Below are 26,481 nucleotides of genomic sequence, written 5' to 3' on the forward strand. Positions count from 1 at the left end.
ACCAAAGAACCCAGATCTGGATATTTTCGACCTCCCAGAGGGGTGGCAAGAGACCTTGCGGGTTCTGGCGGAGGAAGATGATCAAGCAGCGGCGGCCACCCGACGATCCGACCAGGCAGAGGGTTCTGGTCCTGCTTCGAAGGATCCCCCCGACCAGCCATAATGTAACGAGTCTGACTACGTTGAGATTAGGGTCTTAATTTTTGTTATACATAAATGAAAATACATTTTGCTTTCAATTGCTGTTCGCTTTTTCATACATAAGTGTAGTTTACAATTCAGTTTTACATAGGCAATATTACATACGAATTCTTACATGCGAACAGAATACATGCAAACTGTTTCCAGCGAACAAAATAATACTTTATATCAAAGAGGAAACTAACAAAAAACTAATTTGAGAGCCGAGTTCGGGATTACTGATAGTATGGCCGGAGGTGCTCGGCATTCCAAGCTCAGGGTACTTTGGAACCGTTCAATCTTTTGAGATGGTAAGTCCCCGGTCTAATCACCTTGTCAACCCGGTACGGTCCTTCCCAGTTAGGTCCTAGTACCCCCGCACTTGGCTCTCTGGTCCAAAGGAGAACTTCCTTTAGCACAAGGTCTCCGACCTGGAAGTCTCTTCGCTTAACCTTTGAATCGAAAAACCTCTTTGCACGCTGCTGGTAGGCTGCTATCCTTAGCGAAGCCTTGTTGCGGTGCTCTTCAACGAGATCCAAACTTGCCCTCATAAGTGCTTCATTTTCAACCTCGTTGTACAAGTCTCTCCGAAGAGAACCAGTTCCCACCTCTACAAGAATCATTGCTTCGCAGCCATAGGCTAGCGAAAAGGGGGTTTCTGAGATGGAAGTTCTTGGAGTTGTCATGTACGCCCATAAGACTTCGGGGAGATCATCAGCCCAATTTCCTTTGGCTGCCCCAAGTTTGGCCTTTATAGTGTGCTTGATGGTCTTGTTGACAGCTTCAACTTGGCCATTTGCTTGCGGTCTGGCGACTGAGGCAAATTTTTTATGGATGCTCAGCTCGTCGCAGAACTGTTTAAACTCCTTGTTATCGAATTGCTTTCCATTGTCCGAGATGAGGGTGTGAGGAATTCCGTAGCGGCACACTATGTTCTTGAAAACGAAGTCTTTCAGCTTTCTGGTCGTGATCGCGGCCAGAGGTTCAGCTTCCACCCATTTTGTGAAATAATCTACCACAACCACAGCATACTTGACCCCTCCCTTTCCAACTGGCATGGGACCGATAAGGTTGATCCCTCACATGGAAAATGGCCAGGGGCTAGTCATCGTTATTAGCTCGTGCGAGGGGGCTCGCGGAATGTTCGCGAACCGCTGGCACTTATCACATTTCTTGACAAAAGTATGCGTATCTTCTTGGATCCGGGGCCAATAATATCCTTGACGAACAACCTTGTTCACAAGAGATCGAGCAGCTGTGTGGTTACCACAGATCCCTTCGTGAATTTCCCTCATGATGTAGTCTGCTTCTTCACTGGTTACACATCGGAGGAGAAGGGCACTGAATCCTCTCCTGTACAGCTGGTCCCCGATGAGTGTGTAACGAGTAGATCTTGCTCGCAGGACCCTTGCCTCGACCTTGTCGTCTAGCAAGGTCCCATCCTTGAGGTACTGAAAAATGGGAGTCATCCAGGAATCCGGTTGAGTCACATTTACGGCCTGTTCGGCTGAGTTGATAGTCGGAGCATCCACGAAACGAACAGGAATGTTGTCTAGAGCCTCTGAATCCAATGACGAGGCTATTTTTACTAGGGCGTCTGCTATAGAGTTGCTATCTCTGGGGATCTGAGTGATTTCAAAGTGTTTAAACGACCCAAGAGCGGTCTTAGCTTCCTTCAGGTAGCGAACCATGTTCTCTTCTTTGGCTTGGTATTCCCCTAAAATTAGGTTGACGACCAGCATGGAGTCGCTGTAAATGCTGATCGCGGTTGCACCCATTTTTTTGGCAAGTCGCAATCCGGCGAGCAGGGCTTCATACTTTGCCTCACTATTGGTCGCCTTAAACCCGAATCGGAGAATACCATAAATTCGAGCCCCCTCGGGGCTTAGAAGGAGAAGACCCGCACCGGCTCTTTTCCTGTTCGACGACCCGTCGACGTAGAGGTTCCAGGTTGACAAGTTTTGAATATTTTTCTACACGACTTCGCTAGGCTGTTGCTCGCTTGGGAGATAGGAAAATTCTGAGACGAAGTCTGCAACAGCTTGCCCTTTAATGGTCGATCTGGGCTTGTACTTCAGGTCGAACTGGCTCAATTCCATGGCCCATTTGAGCAGTTTACCCGAGGCTTCTGGTTTCTGGAGGACCTGCCTGAAGGGGTAATTAGTCATTACGTTGATTGTATGGGCGTGGAAGTAAGGTCACAGCTTTCTGGATGCGATCAGCAGAGCAAAGGCTAGTCGCTCCATTTCTGGATACCGCATCTCGGCATTTGATAGACGCTTGCTTGCATAATACACTGGCCACTGCACCTTTTCCTCTTCCCGTACTAAAGCTGCACTGACTGCGAACTGAGAGACGGACAGGTAGATGAGCAAGATTTCCTATGGAAGAGGCTTAGAGAGGAGAGGTGGCTTCCCTAGGTGTTCTTTTATACTCTGGAATGCCTGTTCGCATTCGGGAGTCCATTCAAATTTCTTGTTGGCCTTCAGAACATTGAAAAATGTTAAGCAGCGGTATGTTAGCCTTGATATGAAGCGACTAAGTGCCGCTATTCGCCCATTTAGACTCATGACCTGCTTTTTGCTAGTCGGGCTCTCCATATCGAGCAGAGCTTGAATCTTCTCGGGGTTTATTTCTATGCCCCGCTGATTAACCATATACCCCAGGAACTTTCCTGACGATACCCCGAACGAACACTTGAGAGGGTTCAGCTTCATTATGTACAGCCGGAGCATGTCAAACATCTCAGTGAGGTGTGCAATGTGTTCTGAGACGACCTGGGATTTGACCAACATGTCGTCCACATAGACCTCCATTGTCTTCCTGATCTGGTCGGAGAACATTCGGTTGACCAACCTCTGATAGGTCGCGCCCGCGTTCTTGAGGCCGAAAGGCATAACTTTGTAACAGTATAGCCCCCGATCCGTAATAAAGGATGTATGCTCCTCGTCTGGCCCATACATCGGGATTTGATTGTATCCCGAGTACGCATCCATGAAGCTTAGCAGCTCGTGCCCCGAGGTGGCATCAACGAGCTGGTCGATTCTCGGCAGAGGGAAGCTGTCTTTCGGGCAAGCTTTGTTGAGGTCGCTGAAGTCAACGCAGGTCCGCCACTTGCTGTTTGGCTTTTTTACCAGGATCGGGTTAGCAACCTAGGTGGGGTATAGTGCCTCTCGGATGGACCCATTTCGGAGGAGGTTTTCCACTTCTGATTTCAGTGCGGCGTACCGCTCCGGATCCATCGCTCTTCTTTTCTAGCGACCCGGTTTGGCTTCACTGCTGCGTTTAATGAATGGCAAATAACTTCCGGGCTGATCCCAACCATATCTGCATGCAACCAGGCAAACACGTCAATGTTTTCCCTTAAGAAGCTTATCAGCTCGGAAGCGAGCTGAGGGTTGAGACAGCTTCCAATCCTTAACACGGCTCGGCTCTTTTGGATCAACCGAAATTTCGGACAGATTCTCAACCGGGCCGCTAGGAGGGATTTCCTGGACTCGCGGATCTATGTTATTCTCCGCTAGGTCAAGCTGTGGCTCGATCCGACAGATCGCCATAGCCTGGTGAGGCACACATCGCGAAATGCCCTTTCCATTGTCTGCCATATGCACTGCTTTTATGTAGCATTCGCAAGATGCGCTTTACGATCCGCTCACTTCCCCTATCCCCGTTGGAGTGGGGAACTTCATCTTGAGGTGATATATGGAAGTGACTGTCTTGAAGCTTCTCAACAGAGGTCGTCCCAAGATTCCATTAAAGGTCGATGGGCAATCCACGACCAAAAATTCGGTAACCCTAGTCATCTCGTCGTAGTCGCCGAGCGTGACTGGTAGTTGGATCGTTCCTTTGGGGATCAGGTGATCCCCTGTAAAACCGTAAAGAGGTATCGAGGCGGGCTTCAGGTCGGTCTCGTCTAGGTTCATTCTATCAAAAGCGATCTTGAACAGGATGTTCACAGTGCTTCCGTTGTCCACAAGCATTCTGCAGACATTATGGCACCCTATCAGGGGCGTGATCACCAGGGCGTCCTCATGAGGATGGTGCAAGCGAGCTGCTTCCCTTTCGCAGAAGGTGATCGGCTCCTCCTTTCGAGCCTTTTGTGGTCGTTGCAAAGTGTTCATTACTCTGATCGGGTTGTGATATGCTTCGCGAGCATACCTTTCCTGCGCTCCTCGCGTGTTTCCCGCGAGGTGCGGGCCTCCGAAGATTATATTAACGCTACTGTATCCGCTGCGATCACGAAGCTTTTTCTTCTGCTCCTCTTGGTTCTCTTTTGGAAAGTTATCAATATACTCTTTGAAGTGCCCTTTCTTGATGAGCTTCTCGATTGCGTGCTTTAGAGCTCGGCATTCATCAGTGTGATGCCCGTTATCTCGATGGAAACGGAAGTATTTTTTGCTGTTTTTGGCCGTAGCAGGGGTTTTCATAGGTTCCAGCTCACCGAGAAGGCTGGCTTCCTCGGATTTGTCAAGGATTGCAGATATGGACACGTTCAGTGGAGTGTATTGAGCTCTGTCCCGGTCGCGACGAGGAACAGGGGCATAGGACTTTTTGTGTTCGTAGCGGGGTTTCTTCCCTTTTCGCTGATCATCAATGTCTCATTTACGATCAGCTCTCCTATTTTCTCCCTGACCAGACATACTGCTTGAAGTGCTGTGATCGCGACGACGGAGTGCCGCCAATGAATTCTCTATTCGGAGATATTTTTCTGCAAGATTATAAAATCTGGTGAGGGAAACATCGTCCTCAGCCTGCAGTTCTTTCCACAGGTCGGTTTGCGGGCGAACTCCAGCTATTATAAGTGTTCGGATGGACTCTTCTGGGGCATGAGCCACCTTGTTGAGTTCCCTGTGGAAACGGTCGATGTAAGATTGCAGGGATTCGTCTCTTTCTTGCCTTATGTTGCTGAGGTAGCTCAAAGGCATCGAAAACTTCCGATTTGCTTGGAAATGTCGTAGGAACGTCGTGCTCATCTGAGGCCACGAACTGATCGATCCTGCTGGGAGTGACCTTAACCCTCTGAGGTTTTATGGTTACCCCTGAATTTTAATGATCTAAAGAAACCCAAATATTTCAGAATAAAACTCTTGCACCCTTAAAGTCTGCTTGTTTACCCTTTTGTTTTTTTCCGACCTTTCCCTTTTTTCATTGAAATTGTGAGATATCCGTAGGTTAGCTTTTTTACCAAGTTTTTCAAATTGCTTATCGTTATCGTGCATTGAAAAATTAATTTTTAATAGTATATTAAATATCGTATCATAAGAATGTTTTTTTAAAAAAAAAATTATAAAAAAAATAATCAAAATTTTTAAAAATAATATCATCTCCAAGATTATTAAGAATTTTATGGTATTATTAGCTTTAAATTATGATATACATAATCAAAATAATCACAAAATTAAGAATCTATATTATTTTCTCTCAACCATTCATATCATTTTCAAGATCAATGTCAATATCTATATATCACCTTGTATATTATATCATGCAAAATGGGCAACACATCTTCTTCTCACTTTCTCCATGCAAAATGAGTAAATTTAGACAGGTTTTAGTGAACCGGGTTGGGACCCGATTCTGACCAGAATTTTTTTTTTTGGCCTATAACCCAAATTAATAAAACGTATCGATATTTTTAAGGATAAGTATCGTATCTTAGGATATATACAATGTATCAAAAGGCTTAAATATACTCTCTGATATATATCGTCAACGACTATATCGAATCGTATCGTATGATACATATCGGGTATCGTAGAGAGAAAGATGTGGGCCCTTTTAACATAAAAAATTAATATTTAATTAAAAAATTCATTTATTCTTTTTTTCTTCATTTTTTTATTTTCTAAAATAAAAGTTTTAAGTAATTTCAGATCAAGATTTTTAATAAAATATTATAAAAAAATCAAATATTAATATTTAAAATAGTTCCTTGAGACAAAAAATAAGTGATCATTTAAGAAAGTTTATTGGAATTGTTGATGCATGATTCTAATACCAGCTAATCGACACGTGCGCAACGTTGATTGGTCAAGAAACACAGTGGTATGGATAGAGAGTGCGAAAAAATGCAATGAGAGCTTTAAAGTGGTTCGGATGCTAAGGTAGCAAGTCCTACGTCCACTGATTTGTATTAGTATTGGGTCAGGTCGCAAAAGCGAATGACTTACAAATAATTGGGAAAAGAAATACAAAGTTTTTAGAGAGAGAGAGTTCAAGTGTAAAATAGCCGAATCCCCTTAATGAAGGGGTCTTCCTTTTTATACCGAGTTGAATGCGTGTAATCATCATTAAATCCTTGGGTTGGTGTGAATGTCAGGACATAATCCGGCTTTACGTCTCATTGCCCATTTCCCAAGCTGATTTCACGCGATTTGGAGCAGGAGGAAATGGACACGTGGGAGCCCAGGGCGCTTGGCAGGCTGACGTGCGCTACCGGTGACAGGAACAGGTCACACTTGTCACGTGACTTCCACGTCAGCCCTGTGTTCTCAAGCATAACAGAAGTCCCCTAGGTTTTAAGGTTTGAGGATCGAACCTTGGAAACTAAGTCATGCCGCGATTGGAGGTCTGGAATTTGACCTGAATGGAAGAAGCTCGGGACAGGGCCTTTTGCGAACACACCTCGCACAATTTTTTGCCCAAACGACCTAACAATCATCATTCTAGCGACCGGATTCATCGGACGTTCCTCACCGTGCTTAGGGGTGGAGATCAATGAACCGGTTTCCACGTGTCAGGCGCTCTGCACGTGTTAAGGCGTCTGACAGGCATATTAAATGCGTTGTGTGCTGACCCAGCGTTGTTTTGACAGCATTAATGCACGACGCATTTGAAACGAGCCCCTCATACAGCATTGAATGCGACGTGGGGGCATTTAATGCAGAGAGAGAGAGAAGACTGTCGTTTCGATTCGAGAGGTGGTAACCGTCAGTTTGTAGTCCATATAAAAGCCCAACTTTTCAAATGATGCCACCAGAACCCCTTTGCCTCGAGTGACAAGCTTTGCAAACGGAAGTCTTTTCCGATTTGTGCCCTCAGAAATCTGAAACAAGATCGGCCTTGGTCACGCGCCCCAGAAGGTAAGGTCCTTTTTCTTCTTCCTCTTTTTTTTTTTTTTTGTTTGGTTGGTGGGCAATGGCGGTGGGTCTCCCGGTGTTTCACCAGAGAAGCGACGCTATCGTCGGATTCGAGCCGTGGATGGCGGCTCAAGTTACTGTTAGGGTTTAAGGAATTTGTCTCATGCCGTCGCGCGGGACAACATGCGATGGTAAAATAACCATGTCTGTCGTGTTCAGACTCTAGAAGGGACCGTCAATGTCCAGACCCGAGGAAGGAACCAGTTCGTCTTCGCAGGACGTTCCGCGGATGCATCCCTCGATGTCTTCTGGTTCTCACCGAGAAGAGTTCGATAGGATAAAAAGGCAGTTCGATGTCCGCGCAGAGGTGTTCCTCGACAACACCCGGTCGTCACGGCATCCTTCCGATGGCCTTGCTGCGATCTCCGAAGAGATCTTCAAGGGTGGAGGGTGGATCCCTTCCATCCTTCATCAGGTCGTCTGGATTACTTAGGGATCGCACCGATGTAGCTGACGCCAAACGTATGTCATCACCATCGTGATGTACACGCGTGTGCGAGAGTGGCTTGGGCGAGCCAACGGCAGTGGAACTCGGTTTCGCCTACTATCTTAAAAAGAGTAAGGACAAGGATTCGTATTATTTGTCCCTCTTGGCGATCTACCATCGCCGAAGGGTACATAGCTATCCAACAACGCAGGGGCCTACGAGACAAATCTTCTTTTTTTGCTATGACGGTACTGCCGCTTTCAGAAACCAAGTAGGTTCTTCTTCGTTAGGTTCAGTCTGTTTGCTTGCTTGATTATAAGATTGCCTTCTTTTGCAGTTAATAAGACGACCAGCCAAGACCTGCTTGACGACCTGGACAGGCTCTGTGTCATTTGGAGTCCTTCCCGAGGAAAGTCGGGACGCGAGGAAGCTGTGACAACGCCAAACTTGCGAAGTACATTTCATCAGTAACAACGCGTTTGGAGCCCTTAGAAGGTAAGTTACGTGATTCCTTCTGGTCATAGAATAATTTGTTTACTAATGTACTTGCATGCAGCGACTATGCCTCCGAAGGAGGTCCGAGCAGCCTCGCCAAGCACCGTTCGTCTTCCCTTGATCGAGGAGGAGAGAGCGGCGAAGCTGCGTCGTCCCATTCCGGCACAACCGTCGGGAACAGCCACGCCTTCCCAGCCCCGACCTGTGCAAGAAGCGACCGGACAGAACAGATCGCTCAGACACCACCTGCTCCGGCCCAGAGGTGAAGAAAAGGAAGTAGATTCAGGTCGACGAGTCAGAGAACGAATCTGAGGAAGAACCCTGAGGTCGCGATAGGACATCAAGGAGGAGGTCGGGCAAGGAACCGTGGACGAGGCGGTTGCTGCCGACAAGGCGAAGGACGCACTAGTGCTGGACTCCTTGGGGAGCCTGCCGAATACCTGCAGGATAGTCTATTCTCTGTCGAGTGTGGGCATCGGAGTCGTATGATGAGTTCGCCGACACGGGCGATGACCTAATGACCACGTCGTTCCAGCATCTAAGCAAGGTAAACGACCTGCTCTTAAAGTTTGTCCGCGTTTCTATTTAATTCACTCTTGCTCGCAGGCTTTGCTTACGATGAGGATGTCTATGGAGAAGACTCGGCTAGGGGCCGCGAAGGGGGCAAGCGACCTAAAGGAGGAGGTCGCGAAGTCAAGCACAGCCTGGAGTCCGTCGAAGCGGAAAGAAAGCAAGCATTTGAAGCGGCGAACAGGTACCTGAACCAAAAGGATGCTGCTATGCAAACAGACTTCCAAAAGGCAGAGCTTGAACGACGTCGCGAGGAGAGTGAATGAGCTTCAAAGGACAATCGCTAGGCTCTCTAAGGAGGTCGGAGAAAAGGACTAGGAGATCCAGAAGACCTCCATATGGGCTCAGCAAGCTGAACAAGAAAGGGAGGCCTTCGAAAAGGAAAGGCAAGCTCTCGAGGCGAACTCTAGGAGAGTCAGGAAAAAATCGCTTCACTGACTGAAGAAATGCGGATCCAGTCAGAGGAGATGGAGGATAAGGCCGTCGACTGGGCAATCGGTCTATTTATACCCTGCAACCAAAGAACCCAGATTGGATATTTTCGAACTCCCAGAGGGGTGGCAAGAGACCTTGCGGGTTCTGGCGGGGAGGAGATGATCAAGCAGCGGCGGCCACCGACGATCCGACCAGGCAGAGGGTTTGGTCCTGCTTCGAAGGATCCCCCCGACCCGCCATAATGTAACGAGTCTGACTACGTTGAGATTAGGGTCTTAATTTTTGTTATACATAAATGAAAATACATTTTGCTTTCAATTGCTGTTCGCTTTTTCATACATAAGTGTAGTTTACAATTCAGTTTTACATAGGCACATATTACATACGAATTCTTACATGCGAACAGAATACATGCAAACTGTTTCCAGCGAACAAAATAATATTTATATCAAAGAGGAAACTAACAAAAACTAATTTGAGAGCCGAGTTCGGGATTACTGATAGTATGGCCGGAGGTGCTCGGCATTCCAAGCTCAGGGTACTTGGAAACCGTTCAATCTTTAGATGGTAAGTCCCCGGTCTAATACCTTGTCAACCGGTACGGTCCTTCCAGTTAGGTCTAGTACCCCGCACTTGGCTCTCTGGTCCAAAGGAGAACTTCCTTTAGCACAAGGTCTCCGACCTGGAAGTTCTTCGCTTAACCTTTGAATCGAAAAACCTCTTTGCACGCGCTGGTAGGCTGCTATCCTTAGCGAAGCCTTGTTGCGGTGCTCTTCAACGAGATCCAAACTTGCCCTCATAAGTGCTTCATTTTCAAACTCGTTGTACAAGTCTCTCCGAAGAGAACCAGTTCCCACCTCTACAAGAATCATTGCTTCGCAGCCATAGGCTAGCGAAAAGGGGGTTTCTGAGATGGAAGTTCTGGAGTTGTCATGTACGCCCATAAGACTTCGGGGAGATCATCAGCCCAATTTCTTTGGCTGCCCCAAGTTTGGCCTTTATAGTGTGCTGATGGTCTTGTTGACAGCTTCAACTTGGCCATTTGCTGCGGTCTGGCGAATGAGGCAAATTTTTTATGGATGCTCAGCTCGTCGCAGAAATGTTTAAACTCCTTGTTATCGAATGCTTTTCCATTGTCCGAGATGAGGGTGTGAGGAATTCCGTGCGGCACACTATGTTCTTGAAAACGAAGTCTTTCAGCTTTCTGGTCGTGATCGCGGCCAGAGGTTCAGCTTCCACCCATTTTGTGAAATAATCTACCACAACCACAGCATACTTGACCCCTCCCTTTCCAACTGGCATGGGACCGATAAGGTTGATCCCCACATGGAAAATGGCCAGGGGCTAGTCATCGTTATTAGCTCGTGCGAGGGGGCTCGCGGAATGTTCGCGAACCGCTGGCACTTATCATTTCTTGACAAAAGTATGCGTCTTTCTTGGACCGGGGCCAATAATATCCTTGACGAACAACCTTGTTCACAAGAGATCGGCAGCTGTGTGGGTACCAAAGATCCCTTCGTGAATTTCCCTCATGATGTAGTCTGCTTCTTCAATGGTTACACATCGGAGGAGAAGGGCACTGAATCCTCTCTGTACAGCTGGTCCCGATGAGTGTGTAACGAGTAGATCTTGCTCGCAGGACCCTTGCCTCGACCTTGTCGTCTAGCAAGGTCCCACCTTGAGGTACTGAAAATGGGAGTCATCCAGGAATCGGTTGAGTCACATTTACGGCCTGTTCGGCTGAGTTGATAGTCGGAGCATCCACGAAACGAACAGGAAGTGTTCTAGAGCCTTGAATCCAATGACGAGGCTATTTTTACTAGGCGTCTGTATAGAGTTGCTATCTCTGGGGATCTGAGTGATTTCAAAGTGTTAAACGACCCAAGAGCGGTCTTAGCTTCCTTCAGGTAGCGAACCATGTTCTCTTCTTTGGCTTGGTATTCCCCTAAAATTAGGTTGACGACCAGCAGGAGTCGCTGTAAAGCGATCGCGGTGCACCCATTTTTTTGGCAAGTCGCAATCCGGCGAGCAGGGCTTCATACTTTGCCTCCATATTGGTCGCCTTAAAACCGAACGGAGAATACATATAATTCGAGCCCCTGGGCTTAGAAGGAGAAGACCCGCACCGGCTCTTTCCTGTTCGACGACAGTCGACGTAGAGGGTCCAGGTTGACAAGTTTTGAATATTTTCTACACGACTTCGCTAGGCTGTGCTCGCTTGGGAGATAGGAAAATTCTGAGACGACGAAGTCTGCAACAGCTTGCCCTTAATGGTCGATCTGGGCTTGTACTTCAGGTCGAACTGGCTCAATCCATGGCCCATTTGAGCAGTTTACCGAGGCTTCTGGTTCTGAGGACCTGCCTGAAGGGGTATTAGTCATTAGTTGATTGTATGGGCGTGGAAGTAAGGTCACAGCTTTCTGGATGCGATCAGCAGAGCAAAGGCTAGTCGCTCCATTTCTGGATACCGCATCTCGGCATTTGAGCGCTTGCTTGCATAATACACTGGCCACTGCACCTTTCCTCTTCCGTACTAAAGCTGCACTGAGCGAACTGAGAGACGGACAGGTGAGATGAGCAAGATTTCTATGGAAGAGGCTTAGAGAGGAGAGGTGGCTTCCCTAGGTGTTCTTTTATACTCTGGAATGCTGTTCGCATTCGGGAGTCCATTCAAATTTCTTGTTGGCCTTCAGAACATTGAAAATGTTAAGCCAGCGGTATGTTAGCCTGAACCATCACGAAAAGAATCCTCCAGAAACTTTGATGGAAGAACATTAGCTCCTTCACATACTAAACCATGAAACTCCTGGTTCGGTTCTACCTTGTGCCACAGCAAGTCAATATCAAACATCAAGCCAAACTAACAAAAAACATTTTCCCATATACACAAAAATATCTTCTGTTTAATACCGAATTTAAATTCAATTCTTTGTCTCTGAAACCAGATTAGATGTATAAATGTTTTCAGATACAATTTTAACAGAGAAATAATTTGAAATACTATATTAGGCGCATTCTCAAAGTATTAAATTATACGCAAAGTTTTTATAACCATATACCTGAAAGACCAATCTGATGCCATCACGAGTATCGACGGCAACTGGCATACACGAACAGAAGTAACCGCTATCGATGATTCTGTGGACGTCCTCTTGGACTTCACGAATCGTTAAAGCCGAGTTGGCACGGCACGCTCTTAACGCCGTTAAAGCTTCAGCTTCAAGGTCTTTTCTCTCAAGCTCTTCACCATCTTTGTTTCGCACCAAAACTTCACTTATCAAGACTCGTTCTTCGTCATACCGACTCAGCGAATGCGCCTGCCCCTGCCCCTTCACTTGCTGAGTCGGTGACTCAGTCTGACTCGATGGCGGCGGCGGCTCGGGTGCCGGTTGACTGAGCGATAACGATGCCGAGCATAGAAGCGGAGAATTCGCTGCCGACTCGGACTGAGCGAGAGACAAGGACGCCGAACAGAGAAGAGGAAGCCTCTCCTTGTTCTTTCCGAGTAAGAGTGCGGCCGCCGAATGAAGCTTCTGACTCAATGACACAGAGCGAGTCGACTCAGTGGAGCGAATTTTAAGCGAATCGAGTAGTTGGGAGAGCGAATTTCTGGTTTTGATGAGTGTTTGGGAGAAAAAGGGAAGGGAAGAGTGGGGACGAAAGAGAGGGACTTTAAGAGAGGATGAAGTGAAGCGAACGTCGTGGTTCTCGTGAGGCATTGCGTGAATTGATTAAAATGTTGGTTTGTGTTAGTTTAATTTGAGATTTTGATTTCTAGGGTTTTACGGAGAAGACGAAGAACAAGATAAACCCTTCTGGGATTTGAAATTTGGCCAAATTTCAAATTACCGAATATTTATGAAAAATATCGAAATTTAAAATTTTTAAGTGAAAGACTAAAAATACCATAACTAACAAGATATACGTAATGTGGCACGGCTCTTACATTTGATAAGAAATTTTAGAAATAAAAAATTTGTATTTTTTATTGTATTGTCTATTTTACCCTTATAATTGTTACTTTCACAAATGTTCATCCATTATAAGGTGTAAATGTTAAATTTCGAAAGTTATGAGTCTTGTTTATCACTGAACCTCAGGGGTGTCTAAACGATCAAGATAAGAGAATATTTGTCCGTCAAAATTTTGTCATCTCTCTCTTCTCTACCATTCAGGCTCAGCCGGAACTCTTCGACCCGATTCGGCACCCCGACCCGGAACTGTGCCATCTTTGTAAGTCTCCGAATTACTTACATACGCTTTCGATTATTTATGTTGAACTCGAAATTTTAATGCTAGGAGTTGTTTTGATCGTTTTCGATTGGTGTAAAATTTATGGTTAGGGTTTTTCTTTTTCTTACGTAATTGGGGATTTCGTTTGATTTGTTTCTGGGTTTTGTATCCTGTAGGTAAATGTTCTATCTTTTACTGGGAGAATCAGGGAAAATAAACGAACTTTTTTCTTTCCGATAACCTCTTTGTTTGCTATGTTTTTATCTATTTGATAGTTAATGCTTTAGTAGTGGAAAGAGGCAAAATGTCAAAATCTTGCAAGGGCCTGGCTATGGAACTAGTCAAGTGTCTCAGTGAATCGGATTGTGTTAAGGTCGTCTCTTATTCAATGTGCTAATATCTATTCAAGGATGAGTTTCATTGGATGTAACTCAATTAGATGACGACATTGATTGTCTCTTTTGCTATAGGTTGAGAAGAGATCTTATAGGGAATGTGCTGGAGAGAAGAGCCCGTGCATATCGAGCGAGTGTGTAGGACTAAGAGAAACTTATTTCAATTGCAAGAGAGGCCAGGCATGTTCTATTTTCTATTTTTAGGTTAGGCAATTTTATAGTGCTATGTTTAGTTTTCTCTGTTTACTTACTGTAACCTGTTTTAATTGGAACGAACTAAATGTTGATCACGGGCAAAGTTCTATTCTTTTAGATTGGATTTTATAAATGGAAGAATTCAACATCTGTACTTCAGGTTAATACTTCATAAAGAGACCTGAATTGTAGAAGTATATACTAAAAAGTGATAATCGTGATATATGTGGCTCCTTATTAGAGAGGAGCTTAATTTTGTGGGTATCAGGAAATACCTTTATCTTCCCTATATTGAGGGATGCATAAAATTATGAATATAGGTTCTTTGCTATCATTTTATTTCTCTTTTCTGTTTTCTTTTAAATGTTTTATGTGTGGTCTGCTTTTGCTCTCTCTCTAGTCTTTCATAGGTTGGCCCCAAAGAAAACTGAAATGCTCCTGCAATTGCTTATCACTTATTTATATGAATCCTTGATGAATTCAGATTCTTATGTGCAATCTCAAAGTTTCCATTTGTTATTACATTCTTAAGTAGGGTAGTTGTTATGAAGGAGTGCTTTGAGAGAAGGAAAACTACAAAACAAAAAATAATAATTGCAAGTATTATTTGTTAATTAAAATGTAGCTTACTTAAATTTGCTACTGATGCAAGGATTGTTAAGCTAACTGATCAAAAATAATGCACAAGTGAATTCGAAAACTTTTTGTCTTTTCCTTTAGTTTTTTGACTAAGCAAATGAAGCAAAACTAAGCCTGCCTTCTGTATTTTAAATTTTTGTTTATGGGGTTCATAATGAGAAACTGTTTGATAGTGATAATGCCTTCGAAATCGTCCATGCAATGGTATTCTGCTTCAACAGGGCAATGCCAAGTAATTGTTTCCTATCATTTTCTTGCAATTATACAACTCTTGAGATTTCTTGGTGAGAAGTGTGGTTAGCCCATAAACCTTTCCTTGAAATTAGTCTTACATGAGTAGTCCCAAGTAATTATTCTCTGATGTTACCTATCAAACTTATATAGCTAAGGTGACTAAGGTTTCCTCTTTTGATGGTTTACTTGATGGCTAAAATTAGGTAGATGTTGTTTAGGTATATGACTTCACTAAAGTGGTGAAGGAAAATTTCTATGTCAAATGTGACTGGACAATCAAGTTGTGATATACTGGTTGCTAGAAATGAAAGAAGAAATGATAGATAATTATTTGGTGTTAAACCTTAGGTTCCAACCTTGAGGGATATTCAAGTGGTTAGGCATGTAGGTTATTCCATTTGGGATCTAAACCTTCTCCATGATGATAATGTGTTGTATAATAGTTGTAAAAAATTTAAAATAGGTGGACTAAAACAAATAGAGGTAGAACAAAAGAGCTGAAATGTTATTATCTTCTCATAGCACAATTATTTCATTTCAGGAATGTCACCTAAATAATGGAAGCCATGTGGTATTTATACGCAATGATTGCCCAAGTTATCAAATAAATTGATGTTATATGTCTTGCCACATGTTCACATAAGAAACTTGAAGATGATGGTGGCATGATCTAATATTGCCAAGTGTCCTAATAGTAGTGGAAAGACATCACATATTATAACACTCCCTCTTGGATTTCTGCCTTGATAATGAGAGCTGATTTGTGAAGAATACTATTATTGGACAAATTGTACTGCAATCCTTTTCCCTTGACCAGGTTTAATTCTATTGGATTTTACTGGCAAGGTTTTAAACGAGGCAGTATCGAGCACATCCAGTACCACTTACAATTCATCAAATAATTTTTATTTTTATTTTTTTTTTAAATTAAGGTTTTTATCCTATTGGGATTTTTCATAGTAAAGTTAAACACGATTATCAGTAAGTGGTGGAAATTGAAAGGGGAGTGTTGTAATATATGGTGTCTTCTCACCTCTATCAGGACACTTACCAATATTTAATTATGTCACCTTCATCTTCTTGTTTCTCATGTAGGCATGTGGCAAGTCATATGGCAACAACTTATTTGTCAGCTTTGGCAGTATCTGCCTACCAATACCACATTCCATTGTTTTTTATACACCCTGACAAGGAAGGAATGTTGTAATGAGAGGATAATAACATTCAAGTCCTTTAGTTATTTCTCTATTACATTATCATCTCTTATATTTTATATTTCACATAAATTATTATAGATTAAAAGCTGCAAGTTTCCTACTTCTTATGTTTGTAGGGTTCAAACTCGAGTTTGTTTATATGGATTTGGAGGCTTTTTGGGTTATTACTAAAAATAAAATAAGGATCAGACATAGGATTAGGATTGCATCACACAATCCCATGAGAGCTATTATTTTTTAAATTTGACAGTTTGCAGTAAATACTATTGTTCAAAATCAATTTACCTTTCATTTTCTGTATACGAGGCAATTGAGGTGATGGATTCCATCTCCTCTTTATCCTACTGACTATGTTGGGAGCCATCATTATACAAGGCAAAACTGTGAGCAAGCATAGCACTTCTCACATTTTCACTAGTGCTTGAGCATTTCTCAAAAATGATAGTGTGTTTAGATATGTTGAACATTGAATATTAGTTATTTGAGGCTCAATTATATCACATCTCAGTGGGACTTTTAGGGTTTTAGTAATCTTTAAAATAAAATTCACTAACTTGTAGTTCCCTTTTTTGGTTTTTTTTTTCCCCTCTTTTCCTTCTTTGTTTTGGTCGGTCAGGTTGACATGAGAGCTAGGATCCGTGGAAACAAAGGCTACTAAGAGACTAAGCTACCCAGCATAAATAGGTAAAAGATTGTTTGGACTGTGCTCTTATACTGCTAATTACTCAGTGGTAATGACTAAAAGGAGATGATGAGGAAAGGAAAGGTGAATGGAAAGCTCCAAACGGCAGTCCACAACTCCAAAGACTTAAAAACAAATTTCATGCTATCCTGATATGATAGGTTGAGACATTCGTTTTCTTTCTTTTTCTTATACAATTCTTGTTTGGCTTTAATGGGGTGTCAGCAACCAGAAAAGTCTTTGATGTAAGATTCAAGACTACGTTCATGGATTTTATGAAAACAGGATAAAGTTTATAAGGGGTTTAAGGTTTAATCCCTTTCTTTTAATGCATTTTATGAGGCAGATCATTAGGATGATTAAAGTATTGATACCGTTGGATATATGGCAAATTTTATCGTTGAGGAACTATGTGTGTTGTTCTTTTGGATCAATACCTGCTCTCTTATTCATAAATGTTAGATTCATATATTTGATCTAAAATTTGTCGCAGAGCTTCCCTATCTTAGTTTCTACCACTTGAATTCAAATCGTATTGGATGTTTGTTACATAATTTTAGCAAACAAAAACTATTGGGTAGGAGGCTTGTGATGAAATTGATAGTAATCAGAAACATATAGAAGTTGATAGGGATTTGATATGATTTCCTGTTTCTTTTTCTTAAGAAAGTTGTGGAAAACCCTTTAATCTTCAAGACTTCAATACAACAGTTGTACTGTGTCGATAATGTTATTGTGTCGACATTCTACGCTTTCTAGATGGATTGACTTATACCCGTTTTGAGGCAAATTATAAGACATGATCATCCAATCCCTCATAATAAGCTAATTAAGTTGTAATCTTTAAAATCAATCAACCCAAATGTCTCATTGTCATTTTTTATTTTATTTTATCGAGCTGTCCGGCTAGTTTTCGTATATCTTAATTGATCTTCGGGACCTTGGAACTATTGGTCGGATAAGAGTTTTAGTGGTTACCCTTATTAGCATTCAAGGAGGGATTAAAACTCAGGATCTCTTGAGTAATACAAAGTATACACTCAAGAGTCTCTATCTAATCACTCGGCCATCCAGTATGAAGATGTCTCATTGTCAAAATTACTATAGCATGAGAATGAAGTAACTTCCTTGTGTTGTATTCCATAAAGGCAAAACTGAAATTTGTTGAATGATGATTGATGTTGATTATGTGATAAGTTCAAACCAAGGGGGGAAGTTTGTGACAACTCGTGAAAGTATAAGAAGATTATTATATGTGCAACCTAGGCATGTTTGAAAATTGCATTTTGTCGCATACTTTGAGAGAGAACAAGAAATTTGCATTAGATTTTAGAATTAATTTCCGCTGCATACGGGTAATCATCATTAAATCCTTGGGTTGGTGTGAATGTCAGGACATAATCCGGTTTACGTCTCATTGCCCATCCCAAGCTGATTTCACCGATTTGGAGCAGGGAAAGGACACGTGGGAGCTCCAGGGCGCTTGGCGGCCTGACGTGTGCTTACCGTTCTGACGGGAGCAGGTCACACTTCGTCACGTGACTTTCCACGTCAGCCCTGTTTTCTCAGGCATAACAGATATAGAGGTAATAAATTTCGTATTTTTTATTTTTATTTTTATGTTTTCAAACAAAACATATGAATGCATTTTTTTATTCCGGGTTTTCACATATTGTTTTTAACAAACATACAAAATGCGTTTTATTTTTCATATTTTTCAATATTCTCTAAAAAAACAAAAATAAAAATTCATAAAAGAGCACACCCGTAATTTAACACAGAATCTTGGTAATATGACTAACATACCCTTATTTTTAGTTTATCTTACTATAAACCAATAAAAAAGTTGGGCTCCGTTTGGTTCACAATTTGTGTTTTTGGGAAAAGTTTTTTGAAAAAAGTTAAAAAAAAAGTTGAATTGGGTGGGTATTACGATGTAGGATTTACAAATTTAAATACCCCCTATGTTTGTTTTTTACCAAACACCCCTTAAAATAAAATATTAAAAGTTAACAAAAACACCCCCAATCCACCCTCAAATCGGACAGCGCCACCACCGCCGGAGGGTGGCCGGAGTCGCCGTAACAAAAACATTAAAAATATTTAGGGGTATTTAATTGAATTAACAAATTAGGGGGTTTAAAAAATATTGAATAAAGTGAATAATATTGTAAGTTTTTGGGTATTTTACTGTTTAACTTTTTTGGGAATACTAAAAGTAGTATTCCCAAAATCCAACCAAACGAAGATTGAAATATTAAATAATATAAAAATATTAAACTCTGACATTTGATAAGAAATTTTAGAAATAAAAAATTTGTTTTTTATTGTATTGTCTATTTTACCCTTGTTATTGTTACTTTCACAAATGTTCATCCATTATAAGGTGTAAATGTTAAATTTCGAAGTTTGAGTCTTGTTTATCACTGAACTCAGGGGTGTCTAAACGATCAGATAAGAGAATATTTGTCCGTCAAAATTTTGTCATCTCTCTCTTCTCTACCATTCAGGCTCAGCCGGAACTCTTCGACCCGATTCGGCACCCCGACCCGGAACTGTGCCATCTTTGTAAGTCTCCGAATTACTACATACGCTTTCGATTATTTATGTTGAACTCGAAATTTTAAGCTAGGAGTTGTTTTGATCGTTTTCGATTGGTGTAAAATTTATGGTTAGGGTTTTTCTTTTCTTACGTAATGGGGATTTCGTTTGATTTGTTTTCGGGTTTTGTATCCTGTAGGTAAATGTTCTATCTTACTGGGAGAATAGGGAAAATAAACGACTTTTTTCTTCGATAACCTCTTGTGTTGCTATGTTTTTATCTATTTGATAGTTAAGTTAGTAGTGGAAAGAGGCAAAATGTCAAAATCTTGCAAGGGCCTGGCTATGGAACTAGTCAAGTGTCTCAGTGAATCGGATTGTGTTAAGGCGTCTCTTATTCAATGTGTCTAATCTATTAAGGATGAGTTTCATTGGATGTAACTAATTAGAGACGACATTGATTGTCTCTTTTGCTATAGGTTGAGAAGAGTCTTAGGGAATGTGCTGGAGAGAAGAGCCCGTGCTATCGAGCGAGTGTGTAGGCTAAGAGAAACTTATTTCAATTGCAAGAGAGGCCAGGCATGTTCTATTTCTATTTTTGGTCAGGCAATTTTATAGTACCATGTTTAGTTTTCTCTGTTTACTTACTGTAACCTGTTTTGATTGGAACAGACTAAATGTTGATCACTGGCAAAGTTCTATTCTTTTAGATTGGATTTTATAAATGGAAGAATTCGCATCTGTACTTCAGGTTAATACTTCATAAAGAGACCTGAATTGTAGAAGTATATACTAAAAACGGGATAATCATGATATATGTGGTTCCTTATTAGAGGAGCATAATTGTGGGTATTGGGAAATACGTTTATCTTCCCTAATTGAGGGAGCATAAAATTATGAATATAGGTTCTTTGCTATCATTTTATTTCTGTTTTCTTTTAATGTTTTATGTGTGGTCTGCTTTTGCTCTCTCTCAGTCTTTCATAGGTTGGCCCCAAGAAAACTGAAATGCTCCTGTAATTGCTTATCACTTATTTATATGAATCCTTGATGAATTCAGATTCTTATGTGCAATCTCAAAGTTTCATTTGTATACATTCTAAGTAGGGTAGTGTTATGAGGAGTGCTTTGAGAGAAGGAAAACTACAAAAAAAAATAATAATTGCAAGTATATTTGTTAATTAAAATGTAGCTTACTTAATTTGCTATGATGCAAGGATTGTTAAGCTAACTGATCAAAAAAATGCACAAGTGAATTCGAAAACTTTTGTCTTTTCCTTTAGTTTTTTGACTAAGCAAATGAAGCAAAACTAAGCCTGCCTTCTGTTATTAAATTTTGTTTATGGGGTTCATAATGAGAAACTGTTTGATAGTGATAATGCCTCTGAATCGTCCATGCAATGGTATTCTGCTCAACAGGGCAATGCCAAGTAATTGTTTCCTATCATTTTCTGCAATTATACAACTCTTGAGATTTCTTGGTGAGAAGTGTGGTTAGCCCATAAACCTTCCTTGAAATTAGTCTACATGAGTAGTCCCAGTAATATTCTCTGATGTTACCTATCAACTTATATAGCTAAGGTGACTAAGGTTTCCTCTTTTGATGGTTTATGATGGCTAAAATTAGGTAGATGTTGTTTAGGTATATGACTTCACAAGTGGTGAAGGAAAATTTCTATGTCAAATGTGACTGGACAATCAAGTTGTGATATACTGGTTGCTAGAAATGAAAGAAGAAATGATAGATAATTATTTGGTGTTAAACCTTAGGTTCCAACCTTGAGGGATATTAAGTGGTTAGGCATGTAGGTTATTCCATTTGGGATCTAAACCTCTCCATGATGATATGTGTTGATAATAGTTGTAAAAATTTAAAATAGGTGGACTAAAACAAATAGAGGTAGAACAAAAGAGCTGAAATGTTTTATCTTCTCATAGCAAAATTATTTCATTTCAGGAATGTCACCTAAATAATGGAAGCCATGTGGTATTTATACGCAATGATTGCCCAAGTTATCAAATAATGATGTTATATGTCTTGCACATGTTCACATAAGAAACTTGAAGATGATGGTGGCATGATCTAATATGCCAAGTGTCCTAATAGTGGTGGAAAGACACCACATATTAAACACTCCCTCTGGATTTCAGGAACGTCGTGCTCATCTGAGGCCACGAACTGATCGATCCTGCTGGGAGTGACCTTAACCACCGCTTGGTGTGAGAAGTGAGCGTCACGACCAAACAATGGCATTTTGCAAGGTCCAAAACCTGGTGGAGCTCCATCAGGTCGTTGAACTCATACAAATGATCCTGCGGGTCATGGTTCCCATCAAACGGTCGCATGTCGGGCATTCTGAACCCTAGTGGGAGTGAAGCAGCTAGCACTTCGGGAGAGAAAAGGGATACAGAGGCGACCTGGGCCTATTTGTTTTGCTGCTCCCTTAACCTGTCCAGAGCTCGCTGTAGCTCCTCAATTTGTGGTAACGGAGCCAATTGGAGGTTGCTTTCACCCATGTGAGTTCGGCCTTCGCGATTATGGTTCAGGAAAGTCCGGAGGTCGGACTCCTCTTCTCCTCGGCCGGCATTTCTGGCCACACTTGACACACGCTGGCTAGAGGCGTGTGAAGGCGATGGATTGCGCGGGGCATTTTCACGACCCTCGCGGTGGTACGAATCGCCCCGCGAGGTGTGGGGACCACCCGCATGATAACGATCGGGATCGTTCTGCTGGCGGTGATAGGAATAATCGCGCCCGGCACTTTTGCTTGGGTTCGCCTGCGACGTGGCATGGGACAGTTCGGGATTCACTTTTTCGTCGAGTCTCAGCTTTGCCGGCACCCTGCTCGGGGCACGGTTTGTGTTCGCTGGTCCTTGGGAGCCCGTAGGCTTACCTTTTGCCACTTGCTTACCCTTACGTCTACGCGCTGCAGTGCTCGCAGCACGGGCTATTTCCCTTCGCCGCGCTTTCGCGCGACCTGCAGGCGTCTTTGGCGGTTGCACCGCCCCAGCTGTTGTAGATGACATGCCTTGGTCCAAACAGTCCAGCCTCTGGTTGACCGTCTGGAGTGTATTGTCGAACCTCTCCAGGTAGCTTCTGATGGCGGGGTCAAGCTGCGAAGCTGCCGGGATATCCACCGCAGCATTTTGTGAAACTGGAAGTATCCTGGAAGGGATATCCCCCTGGGTCAGGGGAACTCCTTCGACACGCTGGTTGGCTTGCTCAGGTTCAGATTGGTGGGCCATTTGTTGCTGTAGGACCAATAGGTTGAAGATTCTCCTGATGAAGGATAAACACTAAATCAGGCCCTCCTTCTAGCGCCAAACTGTTGATGCGTGATTCTAACACCAACTAATCGACACGTGAGCAACGTTAATTGGTCAAGAAACACATGTGATTATAGATAGAGAGTGCGAAATAAATGCAATGAGAGATTTTAAAGTGGTTCGGATGCTAAGGTAGCAAGTCCTACGTCCACTGATTTGTATTAGTATTGTGGGTCAGGTCGCAAAAGCGGACTGACTTACAAATGATTGGGAAAAGTAAATACAAAGTTTTTAGAGAGAGAGAGTTCAAGTGTAAAATAGCCGAATCCCCTTAATGAAGGGGTCTTCCTCTTTTTATACCGTTTGCATACGTGTATCATCATTAAATCCTTGGGTTGGTGTGAATGTCAGGACATTCCGGCTTTACGTCTCTTGCCCATTTCCCCTGATTTCACGCGATTTGGAGCAGGGAATGGACACGTGGGAGCTCCAGGGCGCTTGGCAGGCCTGACGTGTGCTTACCGTTCTGACGGAGCAGGTCACACTTCGTCACGTGACTTTCCACGTCAGCCCTTTTTTCTCAGGCATAACAATATAGAGGTAATATTTCGTATTTTTTATTTTTATTTTTATGTTTTCAACAAACATATTGATGCATTTTTTTATTCCGGGTTTTCACATATTGTTTTTAACAAACATACAAAATGCGTTTTTTATTTTTCATATTTTTCATATTCTCTAAAAAAACAAAAATAAAAAATTCAAAAGAGCACCCCCTTTTAACACAGAACTTTGGTATAATGACTTAACATACCCTTATTTTTAGTTTATCTTACTATAAACCAATAAAAAAGTTGGGCTCCTTTGGTTCACAATTTGTGTGTTTTGGGAAAAGTTTTTTGAAAAAAGTTAAAAAAAAGTTGAATGGTGGGGTATTCCATGTAGATTTACAAATTTAAAATACCCCCTATGTTGTTTTTTTTACCAAACACCCCTTAAAATAAAATATTAAAAGTTAACAAAAACACCCCCAACCACCTCAATACGGACAGCCGGCCACCACCGCCGGAGGGTGGCCGGAGTCGCCGTAACAAAAACATTAAAAATATTTAGGGGTATTTTGAATTAACAAATTTAGGGGGTTTAAAAAATATTGAATAATTGAATAATATTGTAAGTTTTTGGGTATTTACTGTTTAACTTTTTTGAATACTAAAGTAGTACCCAAAATCCAACCAACGAGATTGAAAATAAATAATATAAAATATTAAACTCTGACATTTGATAAGAAATTTTAGAAATAAAAAATTTGTATTTTTTATTGTATTGTCTATTTTACCCTGTTATTGTTACTTTCACAAATGTTCATCCATTATAAGTGTAAATGTTAATTTCGAAAGTTATAGTCTGGTTTATCACTGAACCTCAGGGGTGTCTAAACGATCAAGATAAGAGAATATTTGTCCGTCAAAATTTTGTCATCTCTCTCTTCTCTACCATTCCGGCTCAGCCGGAACTCTTCGACCCGATTCGCACCCCACCCGGAACTGTGCATCTTTGTAAGTCTCCGAATTACTACATACGCTTTCGATTATTTATGTTGAACCGAATTTTAATGCTAGGAGTTGTTTTGATCGTTTTCGATTGGTGTAAATTTTGGTTAGGGTTTTCTCTTTCTTACGTAATGGGGATTTCGTTTGATTTGTTTCTGGGTTTTGTATCCTGTAGGTAAATGTTCTATCTTTTACTGGAGAATAAGGGAAAATAACCGACTTTTTTCTTTCCGATAACCTCTTTGTTTGCTAGGTTTTTATCTATTTGATAGTTATGCTTTAGTAGTGGAAAGAGGCAAATGTCAAATCTTGCAAGGCCTGGCTATGGAACTAGTCAAGTGTCCAGTGAATCGGATTGTGTTAAGGTCGTCTCTTATTCAATGTGCTAATATCTATTCAAGGATGTTTCATTGGATGTAACTCAATTATGAACGACATTGATTGTCTCTTTTGCTATAGGTTGAGAAGAGATTCTATAGGAATGTGCTGGAGAGAAGAGCCCGTGCATATCGAGCGAGTGTGTAGGACTAAGAGAAACTTTTTCATTGCAAGAGAGGCCAGCATGTTCTATTTTCTATTTTTTGGTCAGGCAATTTTATAGTTACCATGTTTAGTTTTCTCTGTTTACTTACTGTAACCTGTTTTGATTGGAACGAACTAATGTTGATCACTGGCAAAGTTCTATTCTTTTAGATTGGATTTTATAAATGGAAGAATTCAGCATCTGTACTTCAGGTTAATACTTCATAAAGAGACCTGAATTGTAGAAGTATATACAAAACGGGATAATCATGATAATGTGGTTCCTTATTAGAGAGAAGCATAATTTTGTGGGTATTGGGAAATACGTTTATCTTCCCTATATTGAGGGATGCATAAAATTATGATATAGGTTCTTTGCTATCATTTTATTTCTGTTTTCTTTTAAATTTTTTATGTGTGGTCTGCTTTTGCTCTCTCTCAGTCTTTCATAGGTTGCCCCAAAGAAAACTGAAATGCTCCTGAATTGCTTATCACTTATTTTATGAATCCTTGATATCAGATTCTTATGTGCAATCTCAAGTTTCCATTTGTTATTACATTCTAAGTGGGTAGTTTTTGAAGGAGTGCTTTGAGAGAAGGAAAACACAAAACAAAATAATAATTGCAAGTATTTTTGTATTAAATGTAGCTTACTTAAATTTGCTACTGATGCAGGATTGTTAAGCTACTGATCAAATAATGCACAAGTGAATTCGAAAACTTTTTGTCTTTTCCTTTAGTTTTTTGACTAAGCAAATGAAGCAAAACTAAGCCTGCCTTCTGTATTTTAAATTTTGTTTATGGGTTCATAATGAGAAACTTTTGATAGTGATAATGCCTTCGAAATCGTCCATGCAATGGTATTCTGCTTCAACAGGGCAATGCCAAGTAATTGTTTCCTATCATTTTCTGAAATTATACAACTCTTGATTTCTTGGTGAGAAGTGTGGTTAGCCCATAAACCTTTCCTTGAATTAGTCTTCCATGAGTAGTCCCAAGTAATTATTCTCTGATGTTACCATCAAACTTATAGCTAAGGTGACTAAGGTTTCTCTTTTGATGGTTTACTTGATGGCTAAAATTAGAATGTTGTTTAGGTATATGACTTCACTAAAGTGGTGAAGGAAAATTTCTATGTCAAATGTGACTGGACAATCAAGTTGTGATATACTGGTTGCTAGAAATGAAGAAGAAAGGATAGATAATTATTTGGTGTAACCTTAGTTCCAACCTTGAGGGATACAAGTGGTTAGGCATGTAGGTTATTCCATTTGGGATCTAAACCTTCTCCATGATGAAATGTGTTGTATAATAGTTGTAAAAATTTAAAATAGTGGACTAAAACAAATAGAGGGAACAAAAGAGCTGAAATGTTATTCTTCTCATAGACAATTATTTCATTTCAGAATGTCACCAAAATAATGGAACCATGTGGTATTTATACGCATGTTGCCCAAGTTATCAAATAAATTGATGTTATATGTCTTGCCACTTGTTCACATAAGAACTTGAAGATGATGGTGGCATGATCTAATATTGCCAAGTGTCCAATAGTGGTGGAAAGACACCACATATTATAACACCCCTCTTGGATTTCTGCCTTGAAATGAGAGCTGATTTGTGAAGAATACTATTATTGGACAAATTGTACTGCAATCCTTTTCCCTTGACCAGGTTTATTCTATTGGATTTACTGGCAAGGTTTTAAACGAGGTAGTATCAAGCATATCCAGTACCACTTACAATCATCAAATAAT

At 41.4% G+C, this 26,481-nt stretch overlaps 1 protein-coding gene across 2 annotated transcripts; it reads left to right on the plus strand.

Moving 5' to 3' along the window:
* Positions 1-13,330: 13,330 nt before the first annotated feature.
* Positions 13,331-17,222, plus strand: LOC116114934 (cytochrome c oxidase assembly factor 5). Of its 2 annotated transcripts, none has more exons than XM_031401064.1 (4): positions 13,331-13,479; positions 13,656-13,852; positions 13,950-14,054; positions 16,776-17,222. In XM_031401064.1, exons 2-4 carry the CDS (start codon positions 13,784-13,786, stop codon positions 16,815-16,817), a joined length of 216 nt encoding a protein of 71 aa, XP_031256924.1. In that variant the 5' UTR covers positions 13,331-13,479; positions 13,656-13,783; the 3' UTR covers positions 16,818-17,222. The 2 variants fall into 2 exon arrangements, with proteins under 2 accessions (XP_031256924.1, XP_031256923.1); XM_031401063.1 differs by having other exon boundaries at positions 13,755-13,852.
* Positions 17,223-26,481: the final 9,259 nt, after the last annotated feature.

This window comes from Pistacia vera, unplaced genomic scaffold (genome assembly GCF_008641045.1).
Source record: "Pistacia vera cultivar Batoury unplaced genomic scaffold, PisVer_v2 Contig728, whole genome shotgun sequence".
In the NCBI taxonomy this organism is placed as follows: domain Eukaryota; kingdom Viridiplantae; phylum Streptophyta; class Magnoliopsida; order Sapindales; family Anacardiaceae; genus Pistacia; species Pistacia vera.

Bases quoted from the DNA above. Each gene is read 5' to 3' on its own strand.
- LOC116114934 (XM_031401064.1), top strand. From the start codon at position 13,784: ATGTCAAAATCTTGCAAGGGCCTGGCTATGGAACTAGTCAAGTGTCTC. The intron at 13,853-13,949 runs GTCGTCTCTTAT...CTTTTGCTATAG, and splicing joins GTGAATCGGATTGTGTTAAG to GTTGAGAAGAGATCTTATAG. The intron at 14,055-16,775 runs GCATGTTCTATT...TTGGTCGGTCAG, and splicing joins TCAATTGCAAGAGAGGCCAG to GTTGACATGAGAGCTAGGAT.